This window comes from Lagopus leucura, unplaced genomic scaffold (genome assembly GCF_019238085.1).
Source record: "Lagopus leucura isolate 7727_CA_CO unplaced genomic scaffold, USGS_WTPT01 Super-Scaffold_100014, whole genome shotgun sequence".
NCBI classification, from domain to species: domain Eukaryota; kingdom Metazoa; phylum Chordata; class Aves; order Galliformes; family Phasianidae; genus Lagopus; species Lagopus leucura.
Window position 1 is genome coordinate 14,741,668 of NW_024962268.1, and position 18,020 is coordinate 14,759,687.

General features: G+C 37.7%; 1 protein-coding gene across 4 annotated transcripts in view; it reads left to right on the forward strand.

The window, feature by feature from the left end:
* FYB1 (FYN binding protein 1) overlaps nt 1–18,020 on the forward strand; it is a 49,290-nt gene that overhangs the window by 25,532 nt on the left and 5,738 nt on the right. For all 4 annotated transcript variants that reach the window (XM_042875481.1, XM_042875484.1, XM_042875482.1 and 1 more), the window contains exons 3-16: nt 507–660; nt 2,081–2,139; nt 3,324–3,343; nt 4,111–4,157; nt 5,520–5,637; nt 7,141–7,297; nt 8,322–8,454; nt 11,283–11,311; nt 12,480–12,549; nt 13,061–13,201; nt 13,877–13,908; nt 14,941–15,010; nt 16,356–16,461; nt 16,730–16,892. In XM_042875481.1, the coding sequence (XP_042731415.1) occupies nt 507–660; nt 2,081–2,139; nt 3,324–3,343; nt 4,111–4,157; nt 5,520–5,637; nt 7,141–7,297; nt 8,322–8,454; nt 11,283–11,311; nt 12,480–12,549; nt 13,061–13,201; nt 13,877–13,908; nt 14,941–15,010; nt 16,356–16,461; nt 16,730–16,892 (1,299 nt within the window). The remainder of the gene's footprint in view (nt 1–506; nt 661–2,080; nt 2,140–3,323; nt 3,344–4,110; nt 4,158–5,519; nt 5,638–7,140; nt 7,298–8,321; nt 8,455–11,282; nt 11,312–12,479; nt 12,550–13,060; nt 13,202–13,876; nt 13,909–14,940; nt 15,011–16,355; nt 16,462–16,729; nt 16,893–18,020) is intronic.

Genomic DNA, 18,020 nt, shown 5'->3' on the forward strand with positions numbered 1-18,020 from the left:
TACACCTGTTTGTTGAGGGTGTAACTTCCCACACTGCATCTTTTCTAGTATAGGCTTGCCAGTTAAAAAACTAGATCCTATCTTCTATAGCTGACATTACAAATCTACTTCAAGCTGTACAGAGATCTGTACAGCTTTTAATTGATATCAAAAAGTCTTTTCATTTCTCATCCTTTCCCTTTAAACTTTGTTTCTGAGCAAGGAAAACTCTAGCAAGACTGCATCACTGCTTCCGTGGCACTGATCATTGCAGGCGCACTGTAGAATAAATGATAATTCAAGAGCACAACAGCTTATACATTGGACAAACTTATGTTTTAGTATCTTATTCATACATTTGCAAAAACATTTTCAAGGACTGTTGTAGGCATTAAATTCTTCTAGGCAGAAGGTTTCCATTTTCTATGCTTCTTGAGCTGTTTGCTTGGTTAATTTAGTCTGTTCTGTTTTGTTTACTATTATTATTATTATTATTATTATTATTATTTTGTTTGTTTGCTTTTCAGGACCTAAGAATGAAGGGTTTAAACAAATGGCCCCTTCCCCAGCAGCAGCCTCCCCACCTGCACCACCTCCTCCACCAGCCTCTCACCCATCCCTGCACACCCCTGCAGCTCCCAGCCTGCCGCCCAGAAATGTCAAGCCCAGCTCTGAAACAATGTAAGTGAGCTTAACATCCGAGGTCCTTTGTCTTCTCTCCTATTTCTGCCTATTGGTTCATGTAGTAGCAGCTGAAGATAGTTTTCCAGTTTTCTGGGCATTTTGCTCATGTTACCCTTTCCCTCCCTGTACGGAAAAGTTTCTATTCTCTGTGCATTTAGTTGTTTCCCCATATAGCGTTATCTGTAAGAACGCTTTCTCTGCCCCTTGCTAAGGCGGTAGGGGAGGGAGCAGACAGACACCCTGCTGGCTTTTGTACTCCAAAGAGGGGTACATTTCGTATGCTTGCAGAAAGTCGGCCGAGTCAATAACGCAAGCCGACGCAAGCGCATCTTTCCGGAGGAAAAGAGTCAGGAGGGTCAGTCTGTCTTAGCTGACACCCCCCCGTGCGAGCGCGAGGAACCGAGCTCAGCGGTGGGTGTGAAACCGCACGACGGAACGCAGCCTGGCCGCCCGCGATAATATTAGAAGCCTCTGTTACGCCTCGGTCTTACTTCGCCCTTCTTCGAAAAGCCGCCAGCTAATCGGGAAACCTACAGCAGCGAAGAGGAGAGAGCACTTCTTTACGGCGTGCAAAGTGACCGGAAACAAGCCGAGGATAATATCGAGCTCTCCTCCTGCCAGCAGCTGGCTTCAAGGAGCAGACGGGGAGCTAGATGAGGAGCCGGGAGCGCCCGGCAGCGCCCTGGGCTCTGCTGCACCCGGGAGCCGCACTGCGTCCCCCCCTGGCGGCGGCGGCCCCGCTCGGTGTTTGTTAGGGGGTTCTCGTTCTCCCCGCCTCGCTCCCGTGACGCCTCTCTGATGAATGAATGCTCGGGTCGATAGTCCTCATTCGACTATTATAAAGTGTTCAAAAGTTAGAGATCTCCAATGTAATTGCCGGCTAAATTTTCAGTTTCTTACTTCTCTCGGTTTGACAGCACTTTTAGATCCAACACCAGAGCCCTTGTACCCGGCCCACCCTTACAATGTGGTTTCTCCCGTCCCTTGTTTGCACTTGCCATACAAGTCAGGGAGCAATTTGTGGAGCTATATTTAACGTTGTGCAAAACATCTGGCATTCTGCTTGTACGCTGTGTGAGAAGCCCTCACCTGTGAGCGTGATTAAGATGACCAACACACTCGGTTGGGTCAGCCCATCTGCCTACTGATTTCTCATACCACACCCATCTCCATGGTATCTGAGTGCCTTCAGCTCATTTTCTCCATTCACACAGGTGTCCCTTGTGTGAGAAACGGAATCGCAGGAAGAGCAGCTTAGGGAATTGCACGACTACTTAAGGAACGTATGAGGCTTAACAGAGTGCCCTGCCTTTCTGTAAAATAATTGAAGAAAGCACCAGAAAAAAATAGTTATATGAAAATACAATCATAAAATCATCTTTATAGCTTTCACATGTTCCCTTTTTCTTATTTACAGAAATCCAGACACTGAAGAAAATTATGATGACGTTGAATTTCTTTTACAGGGTAGGATGGGTAAGTTCTAATTAATAACAGCTATATGAAGCTGTAAGTAAATTGCATTTATAAGAGAAGCAAAGGCATATTTATCTTAATGTGTTTGTGAATGATTCGTGTAAGTGATTATGCTGGTACTGCAGTTTTATGAGTGAAGAAGTTTTTCTCATATAGCTGTTTTACAATTAATATGACATACTCACAAGAACTGCTTTAAATATCTCTATTCCACCCTCTTCCCCTACTCCGTTTTTATTTTGTTGTTCTGTTAAATGTACTGGGACAGCAAATTACCAGATTTGAAAATCGGAACCCAAATGAATGCTGTTCGTTCAGAGCCGAAGCTGTGTGCCCTGGTGAAACAGGCATTGTTTTATACTTGATTAAGAAAATAATAATATATTCATTGTGCTTTTAGTGTTTTTTTCTTTCTGATCTGCCTTCTGTAAGAGGCAGTGAGTGGCTGCGTTGTACCAGGAGCAGCCAGAGAAGCAAGCAGATTGCAACACTAAGAATTTCAGACTGCCTTCTGATCTCTGCTCTGGAGGCATCAGTCTGTGCCAGGCACAATATGTGTCCTTTAGCGTGATGGCCATCTGTGCTGTACAGCAGTGTGGGTGCTGGAGCAGCATCTGAGCCCAAGCTCTTTGCTTACCTAGCTTACCTGTGCAGGGAGGAGGAAACGGTGGATTCAAATTTCCTTCTCCTGCAGCCCAGGGCAGACACTGGCTTAACAGGAAAACCTTTGCACCCCCTATTCAGCTGCAGGGCTGGTGCAAGAAAATTTTATGTGGTCTGCTCACACTGATTTGTCTTTTTTTAACGTTGATTCTCTCATGTAAGTAGACATTTTTGCATAAAAATTGCATAGGTATATTAGTGTCACTGAAGAATCTTGAAAACAAATTTTTCACCTCTAAAAATGTAATGAAATATGCTATTTTTTAGAAAACAGCAGGTGAAATAAAATGTTTATGGCAGGTATGTCTACTTTACAAAGTACAAGAAAAAATACCTTGAAAACCTCTGTTTTTTTCACTCTCAGATCCTAATTGAAAGCAAGAGTCTACATTTATTTCCAGTTAATGCCACTTATGTTTCAGCAGTCTGTAAAGAGTTAACTCTAGAGTGGATTGCTTTCGTACAACAAAAAAATAATATCCTATGTTGGTTTTGTTTTTTTTGTTGTTGTTGTTAAACAGGTCCTGGAAATAAAGATGGGGTAAGCATTATCCTTCCTGATAAATTTATTCATTTTACTGCAAGTTACTTCCAATTAATTAGAAAATTAGTTGTGGAGCTAATCCAGCCATATTGACAATAAATTGTAGAAGTACTTATTATGAAGGGCATAAATAAAACTGTGTAAGCAGAGCTAATTATCAAAGCTGGCTTGACACCAGTACTTGGTTTTTATTTTTTAACAAAAGAGTGTTTAACAAAAAAAGAGTGTAAAAAAAACCTTTTATTTCTTCTGACATTTAATCTTACTGAGCTTTCCCAGAAACAAGGGCCCTGTTCTATTTTGGTAGTGAATGACTTGCATCAGTTAAGCACAGGTTTGTCTGGATGTATTCAAGTACCTAATCTGTCTTCCATTTTGATCCCAAGCATTCCAGACTGGGGTATTAGTTGCTGCTATTAACCGTGGCACTTTCATCATGGCAGTGCAGTAATCACTGCAGATAAAGGCTTTCCAGGACTAGCATTGCAATTAAAACAGCCACTTTTGATGAAGCATTGTGCTACTGTTACTGTAATAGTAAAAATTCAGGGCTTTATAACTGGGATATCACAAATATAAAGTCAGGAGAAAAAAAAAAAAAGAAAAAAGAATGAGTCTGAAAATGTAGTAACTAGACTTGAGAACATCTGAATTTACATCTTGCTGTAAATGTTTTTATATAGTCCATATGAAGTTCATATAACAGGTGCATTTTCTTCTTTCCAGATGTATCTAAGCCACTGAAAATGATTTTTGTCTTACAGGACCAAGGAAGTGATGGTGAGATGTACGAGGACATAAATGACATCAGGTATTAATTTAAAACCCTGTAGCCTATTGTATCTTTATTAGCAAAAGCTTCCTACAAAGGGTGCTTCATCTGGCACAATAGTGTGATTCCAGTGCAATAGCTGCCAAGCATTATTGGATTCATTCATTTCACTTAGAGAAAGTCAGATTGTTCACAGTTTTTTTCCAACTTATATCTTATATGCCCTGGGGTGAAAAAAAATTCTGTAATAAAAAAATGTGATTACTGTGAGCTAGGTAACAGGAAAGTCTGATTTCTGATCTAATGAACGTGTACGAATCACTATTTCAAATTACAGCTTAGGAGCAAAAGTAAGGTCAGGCCCCTCAATATTATTGTACCAGGGAGATCCTTTTGTTTTAGCTGCTCTTGCTTTGTATATAAATGTACATAAATGAATTTCTTTCATTTGGCTGGATTTACAACTCTCATGGCCCAAGACTCCTGGCATTTCTGTAGAGCTGAAATCAGAGCTCTGCTCACCCTTTAGCCCTTCATTCTGAGGAGTGTCTCATTGCACTAATGGCTAAATATATGGGATTCATTATATGCCAGAATGTAAAGAAACATTCTAATTCCTTCAGAATAAACAAGATTCTAAAGTTCCTACACCAAAATATCGTTTCAGAAGTATAATGACTTTCAGCAGTAATTTCTTGTTGGGTTCCCTTTGAAGATAGTTAGTTTTGAAGCAATATAACCAAAAGAAGTACTCCTCATTCACTTAGTATTTTTATTTATAGATCTTCTTTTTTTTTTTTTAATTTTATTTTTTAATTTGAACACATCAATTCAGCAAAAGTATTGATAAAGCAAGAGGGAGCCTCACTCAATTGGTTCCGTAGGGTCTGCAGAGCATAGCTCTTCCAGCCAATCTTCTGGCAGCAACCTGCAAAGCTTTAACTATAGTCCTTCTTACATCCCCACCTCTTAGTACCATCCAGCATGCAAGGCATCACAGGCAATGAACCCTGGTGTATTAGGCACACTTACAGTGCACTGCATTTTAGTTCAGGCTTCAGTTTGGGTTTTGTGAACCACTGATAGCCTGGATATGTATTTGGCATCTATGTTGCTGCCAGTTTCCAAGCCTCCTTACCAAAATCAGTTCAGAGATGTTTGGACATGCACCTGCAGAGCTGGCCTTCGTTTCTGCTACACTGTCCTCTTGAAAAACAGCTACTTTAAATTATGTATGTGGTATAAGAGAGAGGGCTGCTTCTTCAATTTTTTGCAACCGCATTTGGGTTTAGAATTTGCATCTTTGGTTTCACTGGGAGTAGTCGTCTTCTGTCACATGTAGCTGTTTTTTGACATTGGGTAAGAAACCTCTATTGAGATTTGCATTGCTCTTAATTCTAGAACATCAAAGGAAAAAGAGAAGAAGTCGGAAAAGGAAGAAAAGAAAAGACTGGATCAAGAAAAGAAAGAACAAAAGGAAAAAGAAAAGAAAGAGCAGGAAATAAGGAAGAAGTTCAAAGTAAGCACTTTGTTTTGTAAACTGGGCAAAGACATCTAAGATTCATTAATTAGCATTGCTGAGTTCAAAATAGTTTGCAGACAGCTGAGATGTGTATTAGTTGTGCTAGGTAGGTCAAGCACCTGGATAAATCCTGAGTACAGTTTTCATCTACCCTTTCATGTTTGGCATACGCCTGATTTCAGACTCTGTACTGAAGGCAAAGATGTTTTTTCAGTGTTTATGCTGTTTTCATTAAATTCCCTTATGTTCTACTTATGAAAAGAAAAAAAGCCTTAAAAGCATCTCTCTTTACTTCTTAGTTTAAAATAATTTTCCTTCACTGAATAGCACCAAAAGTCCTTTATAAAAGTGAAACTGGGGACCATATACTTCATACTGTTTGCTTAACTCAAGCTAGACACAACCATATTGAGCCTCTAAGAGATTTCAGCACTAAATAGCATCACATTGCCCTTGTCTTGGTCCCCATCTCAAAGGGACTTCCAGCCTCAGAAAGGGAGTATGGTACATTTGTATGGGAGCTATGGTTACTGTCAGAGCCTAGGATCTGAGTTATGAGGTAGTTCTTTCTGCCTTCTGTCACTTTTATGGAGCCGGTGGTCAGCACGCTCCCACAGTTTACAAAATTGCCAATCATTTTCTTTTAATTGATGTTTATTTGTGATGTTCCTACTCTGTTGCTTTTGGTTTCATTGTACATAGTAGGTGGATTTATTTTTCTCCCTTTCTATTATGCACTGTACACAGTGAAGCCATAGTGATTCTCCCTCATCATGGCCTTGTACTGGTGACAAAAGACTGATATGAGTCAAAGAGCAAATATTAAAGGAAAATATTAAAGGAAAATATTAATAGTTAATAGTGGTTTAGCTGATGTTTGTCAGGGGTTAGCCACATATCTACTTCATATAGGAATAGATTTTCCTAAGATAGCCTACAGTTGTTACCAGCCTACTGCAACACTACTGACACGGTAAAGCCACAGAAGTTAAAATCCAAACAAGTTTCCTCTCAGCATACATAAAGAGACTCCTGAATTCTACCAAACTGAGTGATCAACACTTTAAGGTGCTTGTAGGATCACTTATAAAGCATAATTTTCTGCACATAACTTATGTGGAAGACTTTCTTAATCTTACTGGAGGTTTCTTCGTATCATTAATTCTGCTGTAACTACATGGAGCTGCCCAGTAGAATCAAATACAAATCTGTTCTGTGAGAAACAGTTCCACAGGTTGATTTTAGTCCTCTGTTACTGTGCTTCTGCCACTCACTCAGCTGTTTTTTACTATCTGGTTGCCTTCTCTTTTAACACCCAGTTTTAACTGTAGTTCATAAGTTGGAAGTAGGGGTGATGTCTTTGTATTTGCCTACAGTATTTTAAATGCCAGTGAAACAAATAATCATCATGATAGTTATTTTATCTTTTGTGTGAATGTTCGGGAAAGAACTGCATTTTTCTACATCTGTGACTTCTTTTGTTGCTTTCTTTCTCTGCAGTTAACAGGACCCATCCAAGTCCTTCATCAGGCACGGGCTTGTGTTGACAGCAAGGGAGGAAAGAATGAACTGACTGTCAAGCAGGGGGATCAAATTGAAATCATTCGTCTAACAGACAACCCAGAAGGAAAGTGGCTGGGCAGGATAAAAGGATGTTGTAAGTTCTGCTTCTTCACTGTGCTCCTGAACAGGACAGGGAACATGTGTGTGCATGCAGCATTTCACCAAAAGAGTCACCTTAACAAGACTGAGCCACTGATCATCAAAGCAGTAATTACTACCATGAGCCCTGCTGCCCTTACCTGGCATGCAGGTCTCAGTACATAGCAGCAAGTTACTGTACAACATAATGTAGCATCAGCAGGCACTACAAGAAGTTAGGAACTATTCTAGGCATACACTTGGATCTTCAAGGACCTGTTGAGAGGTAATTCAATATCATCTTTCAAAATAACATCAGAATTTGGCTCCATGCAAGTAATGATGTTGGCTTTTTCAAATTGTTCAAAGAGAAATAAAATGGATGTACCTAAATGAGAAGCAGAGAATAGAAGATCTTATTTTAAGTGGTTTTTTTTCCACTGATTTCTCTTTTTTTTTTTTTTTGTCTGAAATATAAAACATTTTTCTGCTTGTATTAATAAATTCAGTGGACCCATGACTATGATGAAGGACTGATTGTCTGGCTCCTGAGGTGTAGCAAAGATATTAAAAGATGATCCACAAGTGGAAGTCATTAAAATCAGTGAAAGTTATTAAAAGCACTGCTTTAAATTTTGAGGAGACTGAAATGACAATTTCATTATGAGTTTGAGTATGTACAACTGGACAAAGTGTCTCTCCTTCCTTATATCATGTTGGAACCTTTGTCATGGACTGTCCTTAAACATGCTAAAAGATTGCAGTGGACCCAGGGTCAACTGATAGGGAGGATGTACCAGCTCTCTTTTTGGAGCCTGCTAAAGAAATTCTTAGGCTGTAGCCAAGAGGCAAAGATGAAGTTAACTTGACACAAGCTGAAGAGATTTGTACATATGTAGGCAGATAGAATGACACATTTCTCTGAATGTTTTCAAAGGTGATCCAATATAACATAATCAGTGATTCTGTATCTTCTGTTAAAATGCTCTTTTTACTGCAGGCTTTAAAACTCTGTAATTAACATGGTTTCATTTATTTAGATGGATACATTAAAACAACTGTAGTGGAAATTGATTATGATTCTTTAAAAACAAAGCAACAAGCTGTTGTGAAACAACCAGAGATTGACCAAGAAGTATATGATGATGTTGGAGAGCAGGACAGTATTAGCAGGTATGTATAAGGAACACATTAAAAGGAATCATCTCAGCCAGACTAAACAGGAGAAGTTTTACTACTACCAAGTAGACTGTTTTCATGAAAAAAAAACAATTATTTATATCAAAAACATGTGACCAAACTATTCATTTAGTAGTCAAAAGAATAAGAATGGACTCAGTGGTTCACTATCTATAAGCACTCATCCTCAGGAGTAATCCTTGCTGTCCATAGTGTACCATCACAACTCGAAAGAAACAAAACATAAAACCTGCAGGATTTGCTATTTTCTCCCCTTCTTCTCATTCCTTGCTCTGTTTCCTGAAGTCATATACTACCTTTTCTAACATGTAAGAATGAAAGACTCCAGAAGCAGTCACTATGTTGGAGGACTTTTTATCACTGTCATTGTTCTCAAATGATAAGCCTTACTACCTCTCTTCTTTTTTTTTTTTTTTTTTTTTTCCCTGATATGGGTATGAGCTACATTTTTTTTTTAACTTTCTGTTAAAAAAATAGAATTGCAAAACAGAACCTTGAATGATAATCTAGTTCCAACTCCTCTGTCATGAGCAAGGTCATCTTCCCCTAGATCAAGTTCTACAGTTAAACAGTCCCCATGCATTTGCAAATGCAGCGCTCCATCACAGCCTCTCTACTTCAGTGTGCCGTGCTTTTAATGTCAAAGATATCTGCATCTAGGAAATGGCCATCTCCAGATGATGCCAAATTTACTGGCAAGGTAGTATATTTACGATCTTGTGACAGGAGCTGGAGCTATCACATAGCCCAGAATGAATGTAGTAACTCTGTTACCTGGCTTTAATATGAGAGTCTGTGTCTGTGGCATGAAGTAACAAACCAGTGCTCATTCTCCATCCTGTGCAGAATCACATACACTGGAATTCAGATAAGAGGTCTGTGTATAAGCATGGAGGATTTCAGTATGTAGGACTACTGTCATGTAACACTCAGTTGTTATATCTGGTTTTAGTGCTTCCAGCACCTTAGGTTAGAGACTTGGCTGGATTAAAATGACCACAGCTGTCTGGCTGGGTCACAGATGATCCTCAGCTGCTAGAACTGCCTCATGAGCTCCAAAAGCAGCACTTTGAAGATCTGCCTTTGGGTTGGCATTCCTTAGGTAACTAATATGGCTTTGCATCTGATATTTTTGCAGGTTGCTCAGTATCAATTTCCCTCAATGTGCATTGGTCTCATATCATAGTAATGGTAGTCAGAAGAGTTATTTGAGTTATTCTGGGGCTTAGATACTCAAAGTTTTAGGTACTTCCATCACAGAAGTTTCTCCGGCCAACCCATTCCACTATGTCAAGTCTTACAATCAGCTACCTCAGTCCTTCTTCAAATTCCTCAAATTTCTCAATTTCAAAAGCAGACAAGAATACTTACATTGTTGCATATTGAAATAATAGATAAATGAACCTGCATGGCTTATGAATGGCTCATCTTCATTAAATCCTTTAAGTTTATTTTGACATTTTTATCTTCTCTAGTGATTAATAGCATTCTGTTCAGTTCATGAGCATGAATTGTTGGAATGTCTCAAGTGCATCAACATGTTTTTAAACCACTGTAAGAATGCCACACTAAAAAAAGCCTCTTTACCAAATAGAATTATCTCATTATCAGGAGCATTATTAATATTCCAAAATTAGTAAATGACTAGGGCTACTGTATCTCGGTAGATCCTGACACAAGAGTTTAAGAAAAATCTCACTTTGATGTATAAGTTTAAATAAGACTTTGACTTGGAAGTAATCTGAGCAACTTTGAGCCCATCAGGTTCTTTTCAGTTACAGTTAGAACATCACGCTAATACAGAATCCTTGAAATTCTAGAAACATGCAGTCAGAGGTTTAAAGCATCACCTATTAAAAGAAGTTGAGCAATAAGTTTGTTGGCTTACTATTTAATCCCATGAAAATTGCCTCATAAGGTGTGAATCTAAAGGGTGTGGATGCACTCTGGTATGTTCAGTCAGGTTATAATTTCCATCCAATTGAGCTACACGACATCCTAAGATCTATTCCAACTCAAATTATCCTGTAATAATAAACCATATTTTGTTCTTCAGTTTAATGACATCAACAGCAATAAAAAAACCTTTCTGAATACATATTTAGTTAACAGCTCTAGACAATGGTTTGCATCTCCTTGAAATTAAGTGAAAATGCCATAAATTTCCAATAGTATCAATTAGTAACAATTAGATTTAAGTATGCTGCAGATATGAAAATGTGCACCTATCTGTAACTTTAAATTTGCTTTGATCTCTGCAAATGTCCCTTTCCTTTTTATATTAACTGAAGAGGCCATTGATAACTCTGACGTATTCCACTGTGAATTATTGTGAATGATATTTGAAAACACTTTTCCATCTATTTTGTAATGAACTATTCCCAAAGACAAAAACAGAGCAAATTTTCCTAAATTCTTTAACCTAACTCTGCAAAAAGTTAATCTCCCCTCATCTAAGAGCTAATTCACTTATTAATTAGATGACATACTTTCTTTAGCATTACTGAGAGTGCACCTTCTTTTTGACTGTAAGAAGTCAGTGCACTTTCTGCAGACAGAAAAACAGAAGTGGCACGTTCAGTTGCAGCCCCCACAGTACATACAAGCCTGTGCCTGAGCTTTCAGCACAGAATTTGTAGTGCACAGCCAGTAGTACAAACGAGTACCAAAGCCAAGAGGTTTAGAACTAAGAACAATTAAAGCAGGAGGTAATCATGATGTGTTATATTGTTTGTTCGTTTGCTTGTTTGTTCAAATAACTAGTATTTTCTCTAAAACATCTGTTGTTTTTGTTTTTCCAGTCAGAATGGTGGTCGAAATGGAGCTGGAAGTAAGTTTCTTTGTGCGCTTTTAGGGGAAGTTGCTTCTGTATACTGCTTACCTTCAGATCCAGGCCTCTGCAGCTTCCAAATAATGCAGTAGTTACCCACCATCATGCCATGCAGTAGCTAACAACAAACAAGGAACAGTAGTGGCCAAATTCACTTTCTTACACCTGTGTTAACTTGGATGAAAATGAATTTGTCTTCACATGCTTGAATTGGAAGCATGCTAGATTACCAACAATTAAGATATTCTTATGAAAAGATAAATGACCTTGCAAAACAGGAAAGATATAACTAGAAAACATTATTATATAGAACAAATTAATGTGAGCTTAAGATTTTGTGCCAGATAAATCCATTTCTGAAACAGCCAGTGATATTACCAATTAAAGTGAATTTTGATGGCGAATTCAAGGAGTATGTCAATTCTGGCAATACTCTTGAGTCCTAACTCTTAAATCTGCAGTAGTTCCACACTGTCAAAAACACACATTCAAATCATTTTCCTCTTTGGTAACACATATATTTATGTAGCATTCTCTGTTGATCACAAGAGCACAGCTCATCTTCTCAGCTTAGAGTTTAGATACTAGTCATGGGAGAAGCATCCCCTGGCAGTCCTGAATGAAGCTGCTGCCAGATAAGTACAGATTTCACTAAGAGGTCTGACCAGCAGCTGGAAATGGGTATGGAAACTGAGCTAGCCCTGCATTGAGGAAGGTGGGGCTGAGAGGTCAGAGCTGTGGCCAAAATGGGGAGCTTGCATTGCACTTGCCTGTAAGTCCCGTGGATGAACACAAGATGTCACCTGCTTGAAGTGCTGGTCTGACATCCTCAATCATCACAAACAGAAACACATGAAAAAGTCATCACACAAATGGGACAAAACCAGCTGCTGAGAATTTCATCAAATACAGTGTAAATCCATTTGTTTTCTCTATTCATGCTCTTGTTAATGGCAACGTCATCATGTTTAAGTGCTGTGGATGATGTGCCTGACTGGGATACGTCTCAACTGCTGTTTTAATAATTAGGCTCTGCAGGTTTACAGAAAAACTCAGTTTATAAGGATATTGCACACTTTGCACAGAAATCTGACACACTGAGGCCAGTAATTAGTACCATGCTCAGAAGCCTTAAATATAAATACATTAACTTTCTGATCTCTTAAAGAGATGTTCCCACCTCCTCCTTCCGATCAAGAAATTTACGATGGCGTTGATGACACAGATGCTGTTTCTAGGTATGTTTTCATATCATTTAAATAGTTGTGTTTAAATTTTGGTTTTTATTTTCTTAAAATTTGACACAGTAATTAGCAACAGTTGGGCTTTCCAGTAAGTGACTATACATCAGGTGATACAGGAATCTGAAAAATAAAAAGTTCTTTGGTCTTTAGGAGAAGTTTCATTTTCTAACTAATTTTAGTATACCAGCAAAAGAAGCTGCAATCTTGAAAATCACCAGGTAGACCAAATAACTCTGAAATGAAAACAACATAAAAAAGATTTAGCTTGCTGCATAATAGCACCAAGTCAAAAATCAGGTCAATGAATATCTACAACTATAAATGTGTCTCTATGGAAGACCTAAAATACATACTTCAGCATTTTAGATAGTTAAGCATCCTCATTTTTTGGTATATACAGTGTTGACATTAATGAGAACTGTGTACGTCAATGAAAAACTACAACTGAAGATTTTGAAAGGAATGTTACATTTTACATTGTGATAATCGCATGCATACTCCAAAGGTCCGTATCACAGGATGAAGATAAGAATGATATCTGGTCCTGGGGAATCTTGAAGAAACTAAAGGTCAAAGATGTCAAAAAGAAAAGTGTACGAGAAAAAACAGCCAAAGTCAATGGGGCAGAAGATAATGGAGATTTGTTGTAAGAGTCTGCTAGGAAATCACAGTGTATATTAACTAATGCTAATAAAGCATTGATCACATGCTACTAACATGTTCTCATTGCAGCCTAATGAATCATGCACCAAACTGCAAATCAGAACAATATTTTTCTGCAAAAAACATTGATCTCTTTTCTTCTTGTCTTCACAATGTCATTAGTATGCTTACACGCGATATTTGCTGCATGAGCCTAATAACTAAAATGTAACAAAAAATACATACTTTAAAAAAAAAGCTCAAATAATGCATCATCTCTTCCACTCTGGTGATACGAGATTCTTCTCTTCTCTATTTAAATATATGTTGTTCACCAGTGCAATACAGCTGACATGAACAGGTAAATCTAGTTCTGCCAATCCAGATTTTAGGAATAATGCATCATGGAGAAAAATGCAAAAATTATCTTCTTCCCAGCTTGCTTAGTGGTTAGGTCAGCAATTAATGTTTTTACTATAATCTTTTCTCATTCACTTCTAAGCTAGTTTTCAGTAGTAAAAAACATTTGGTCCTTGACAATTGATAGTGTCAGCAGGTTTTAAAAATGCCTGGACATTACTTGGAGCCCTTCTGTTGTAAGTGTTGTAAATAATGTGAAATGTGATATAAATATATAATGGCCATATTTTTTCTTATTTTTTTTTTCTTTTTTTTCCAGCAGGTCTCCTTCAACAAAGCAGTTTGGAAAAGGTAATTAATAGTGTATTGTTTTGTCCCCATATTGATTACTGATTTTTTTTTTCATGCATATATATTACTCTGTATTGTCCTAGTCACAAAAACATATCCAAGGAAGGAAACAGGATTTCCCATTACTTACCCAGTTCTAGCAAATGAATTTCAAATGTGTCTGATCCACTGATGAGGAAGTACTGATACAGTACAAGCTTCCTAGAGAACAATTTAATGTATTTTTAAAGGATGCTTCTCTTGGAGAATTCCAATTATTATTTTCATTTAACATTAAGTGTGAACAGATACACTTGAAAAGTAACTCTTAATGAGAGAGTTCAAAAGCATAGATGCTTGCTGTTATTTTTATCACTTTCAGTGTTGTTGTAAGAAAACATAAATACCAGCTCAGCCATGAAATAAAGAGCAAACTCTCACAAGTTTGCAGACTGCTGCCTGAACTGAATTCTAAACCTTTTATCTCCCACCATGACTTTTTTAAGCCATGGGTTTGATAAGTTGAATAATTGCCTCCTTTCCACAAATGCTCTGGATGTGATTCAAAGTACATTTTTGTGGTAAAAATCTTTTCTACTAATTTGACACTATAAGGTGACCAAAAAATTAGTGCATGAGTGAATCGTGCCCACTTTTAGGCAATGCTACACTGACCAAAGTACAATAGAAGCACTTGAGTGTATATTAAAATAAAATCCTAAAAATAGACTTTGATGCAACACAGTGGGAAAGAGACTAATTAAAAGGAAGATTAAAGGCTATTGCATTAGCCAACATGTGCTAAAACTTGTTCCAGCTTAAGAAGATTAAAATATCAGTGAATACCTATTATTATTAATAAAGAGTCTTATTCTGAAAAGGGTTGCTTACATATGTTTTACTCAGCAGATTGTGCAAAACAGAGGGCCCACAGACAAGAGCAACTGCAAGACTTGCTGCAGCTTCTTGTCAACTTACCTATACTGTTATGAACTGTAATACAACTACTCATGGATCGCGTAATAGTTTTGAATCTGTCTATTACTGTTTCAGATTGTGGAGACAGTGATGTTTATGATGATGTAGATTCCTCAGACTTCCCTCCTCCGCCGCCTGAATTCAAGCAAGTGAAAATTACTATTCTGATTAAAAATCTTTAGGATGCTCTGATATATTTTCAAAGTATTCAGTATAGGTGGACTATATGCTGTATGTGGTGGTATCAGGTCCAGTGGTTGTTATAACCCTGCTGTTGGCAACAACCTACATTACATGTTGAAACAATAATTGCATTAGAGTACAGAATAAATAGTAATTTATTATATATATTATTATTGTAAATAGCAATGCTTTGAACTTCAACAAATGCAGCCTCTGACGAACAAGAAGTAGAAGTGAATGTCTGACCTAAAGATCCTTAATTGTAGATTATCTGCGTGCAGACCTCTTCCTATTAAAATCTGGAGACTTTTAAGATAACTACCGTACTTGATCTCGGCTGCTACAATATTTTTTGAGAAAAGGAGATAGTGCTCAATGTTATCAGCATGAAACACATCTGGAAGTGTGAAGTTCAACTTGGAAAACTTTTATCCCTGTACTGGGAATTCACAGCCATCTCTGGAGACTCTGGAGCACAGATGTGTTATAAGCATTTGTAGAGCTGACTGCAACTTGTCACATTCTGCTATCACTGATTTCTCTAAGATGGAATTACACACAGATTGCATTACGGTAATCTAATCTGGAGTATAAAAACAGGACATGGTCCACCTTAGATCTCAATTACTTTAAACATATACATTCACTATCAGTGAAACAGATTCAGAGCGATTCAGAGCTCTGACTTTAAATTCCCAGGTATAGCACCAGGAAAGGTAATTAGGAAGCGAGACTTTTCAGTGATCAGTGGTGCAAATCAACATATCAGGACTGCGGGGAAAAAAAAAAAAAAGAACTTGAAATGTAATGCAGATTCCATTGAGCAGCAAATTCTCATGATGGATGCAAGGGATTAATTTATTTATGAAGGACTAAGATGCCCTAGCGACCTCTGCAATGGGCCTTGTGATAGTTATTCTACTGCCCTAATATACCTAGACTTCACAAAAATTGTCCCTTGCTTAAACATTCTAGGGTGATGAGTATTGCTTACGTAAACTATTTTGGTAATGAAAAGTTCTCACATATGCGGTAGCTAGGAGCTTTGAAATATTCTCCACGTTCACTGCTGTAATAGATATATTAACATCAGAACTCGTACAAAAAAAAAGCTGGCAAGATAATCTCAACTCTTTATTTCTTCAGTAATAAAATCTGCATTGTACTATCCACATTATTTTTCTAGAGTAAGAGAAACATACTAAGGACATGCAGAAGGAAGTGCATTTTCATTGGAATTGCCACAGAGGTTGTCAGTACCTCAGAAATGTTACTAATTTTATTTCATTTATAACCTCTTGTTTTAGTTTACCAAAATCTATGAGTCTTGGAAAAGGCAAATCAGATGAAAAGTATCCACAAAAGCTTAAAATGATGGAAAGAGAAGAGAAAGAGTTCAGAAAAAAGTTCAAGGTAAGTTTCCTTCACCTAAAATATAATTAATATAGTATTCTCTAATGTATATCCTCTACTTTGTAAACAATCAGTTAGTTTGCTCTTAACAAGTAAAGTACTACTATTTGTAAAAACAGTATTTAAACATTTTCAAGTGCATAGACATTTATTTGCCTGACTTTCAAAAAATCTAGTAATAAATGAGAATTTGTTGCTATAAAAATGCATGATCATAAATTCTACATTAATGCTCTTTATCTGGCATCTTTTTATTTCATTTTTACAGTTTGAAGGTGAAATCAAAGTTCTTTACTCAACGACCACTGTCCAGGATTTGCCCCAGAAAAAGTGGGGATCTAAAGACTTGCAGATTAAACCAGGAGAGCTTCTTGAAGTTATACAGAGTACAGATGACACCAAGGTGCTGTGCAGGAATGAAGAAGGAAAATGTAAGTTTTAATTACCAGCTGTAGTACAGAATGCATGTGCTATAAATTAAACGGTCTGAGAATATGTAACTTCAGACAGGACATGAAAAAAATACATATTTCCTGTCATACTAGAGCAGAGCATGTTTGTTTTTGTCTGGTGGTTGACAAGAAGTATACTGTGGTTATCTCATTATTTTTACTACTTACAGTCGGTCCTCGAGAGTGTTAAGTGTATCTGACCTTAGAAAACAGAACTTCAATAGTCAAGAGATAAAATTGTGAGAGAGAACACTTTGCATCAGCTAAGACAAGCAGATGTTTTTACTACTTCCATCTCCCTCCATTTTCTAAAAAGATTACTGCACTGATACCCCCTAAACCAGGTAAAATAGTAAAATCCTTGGAACTGTTGTCCATTGATTTCAGCCAAGGGAAGATTAATGATGGTATTCTTGCTCTGGATTCTCGGAGCTGGAATTTAATCTCTTCAGCAGGCAGGGAGGAAAAACTGCTGAGGAGTCTTCCCCTGCCGGGCCCCAACTGATCCAAGGCATATGTCCTTGTTGGCATCCCTGCCTGTTTTGGGAACTGCACAAGGCCTTTCAGTGTTTCTCTGAAACCCTTGGAGAGAGTATGCATTGGCAGAAGCTTTTGCATTTTTTTGGAGAAATCTGGACCATCTACTCTTGGTTTCAATTTCTTCATACACTTATGTTACAATGCTTTTCAATTCTCCTCATAATAATTTCACAGAATACACTATGTTCAAAGTGGCAGTATCCTTCCTCTTACCTTTACCTTTTACCATTAACCTATGTAGATGACAGTCCAATGCCTTATGTTTCTGAAGAAGATTCGGTCACTTTCTATTTCTTTCCCCTCAGTACTCCTCTGTTACAATCTGGAGTATAGCCTTCTTCCTGGCAGGCCAATAGGAAGAATTTCTTGCATAACAACACATATGTTTTTCAAAATATGGATTGCTTTAGTGCAGCTACTTCCCAATGTGGGGCTGTCAATGCCACATTTTTTGAAGCAAGATAATAGCAAAGTGGAAATTAGTTCATGCTGTCTGTTTTCCTCGTGTAATCTTCAAAGCTTTTCAGAAAGTGATAGTAGATACTGCTTTGCTATGCATAAAGGAGC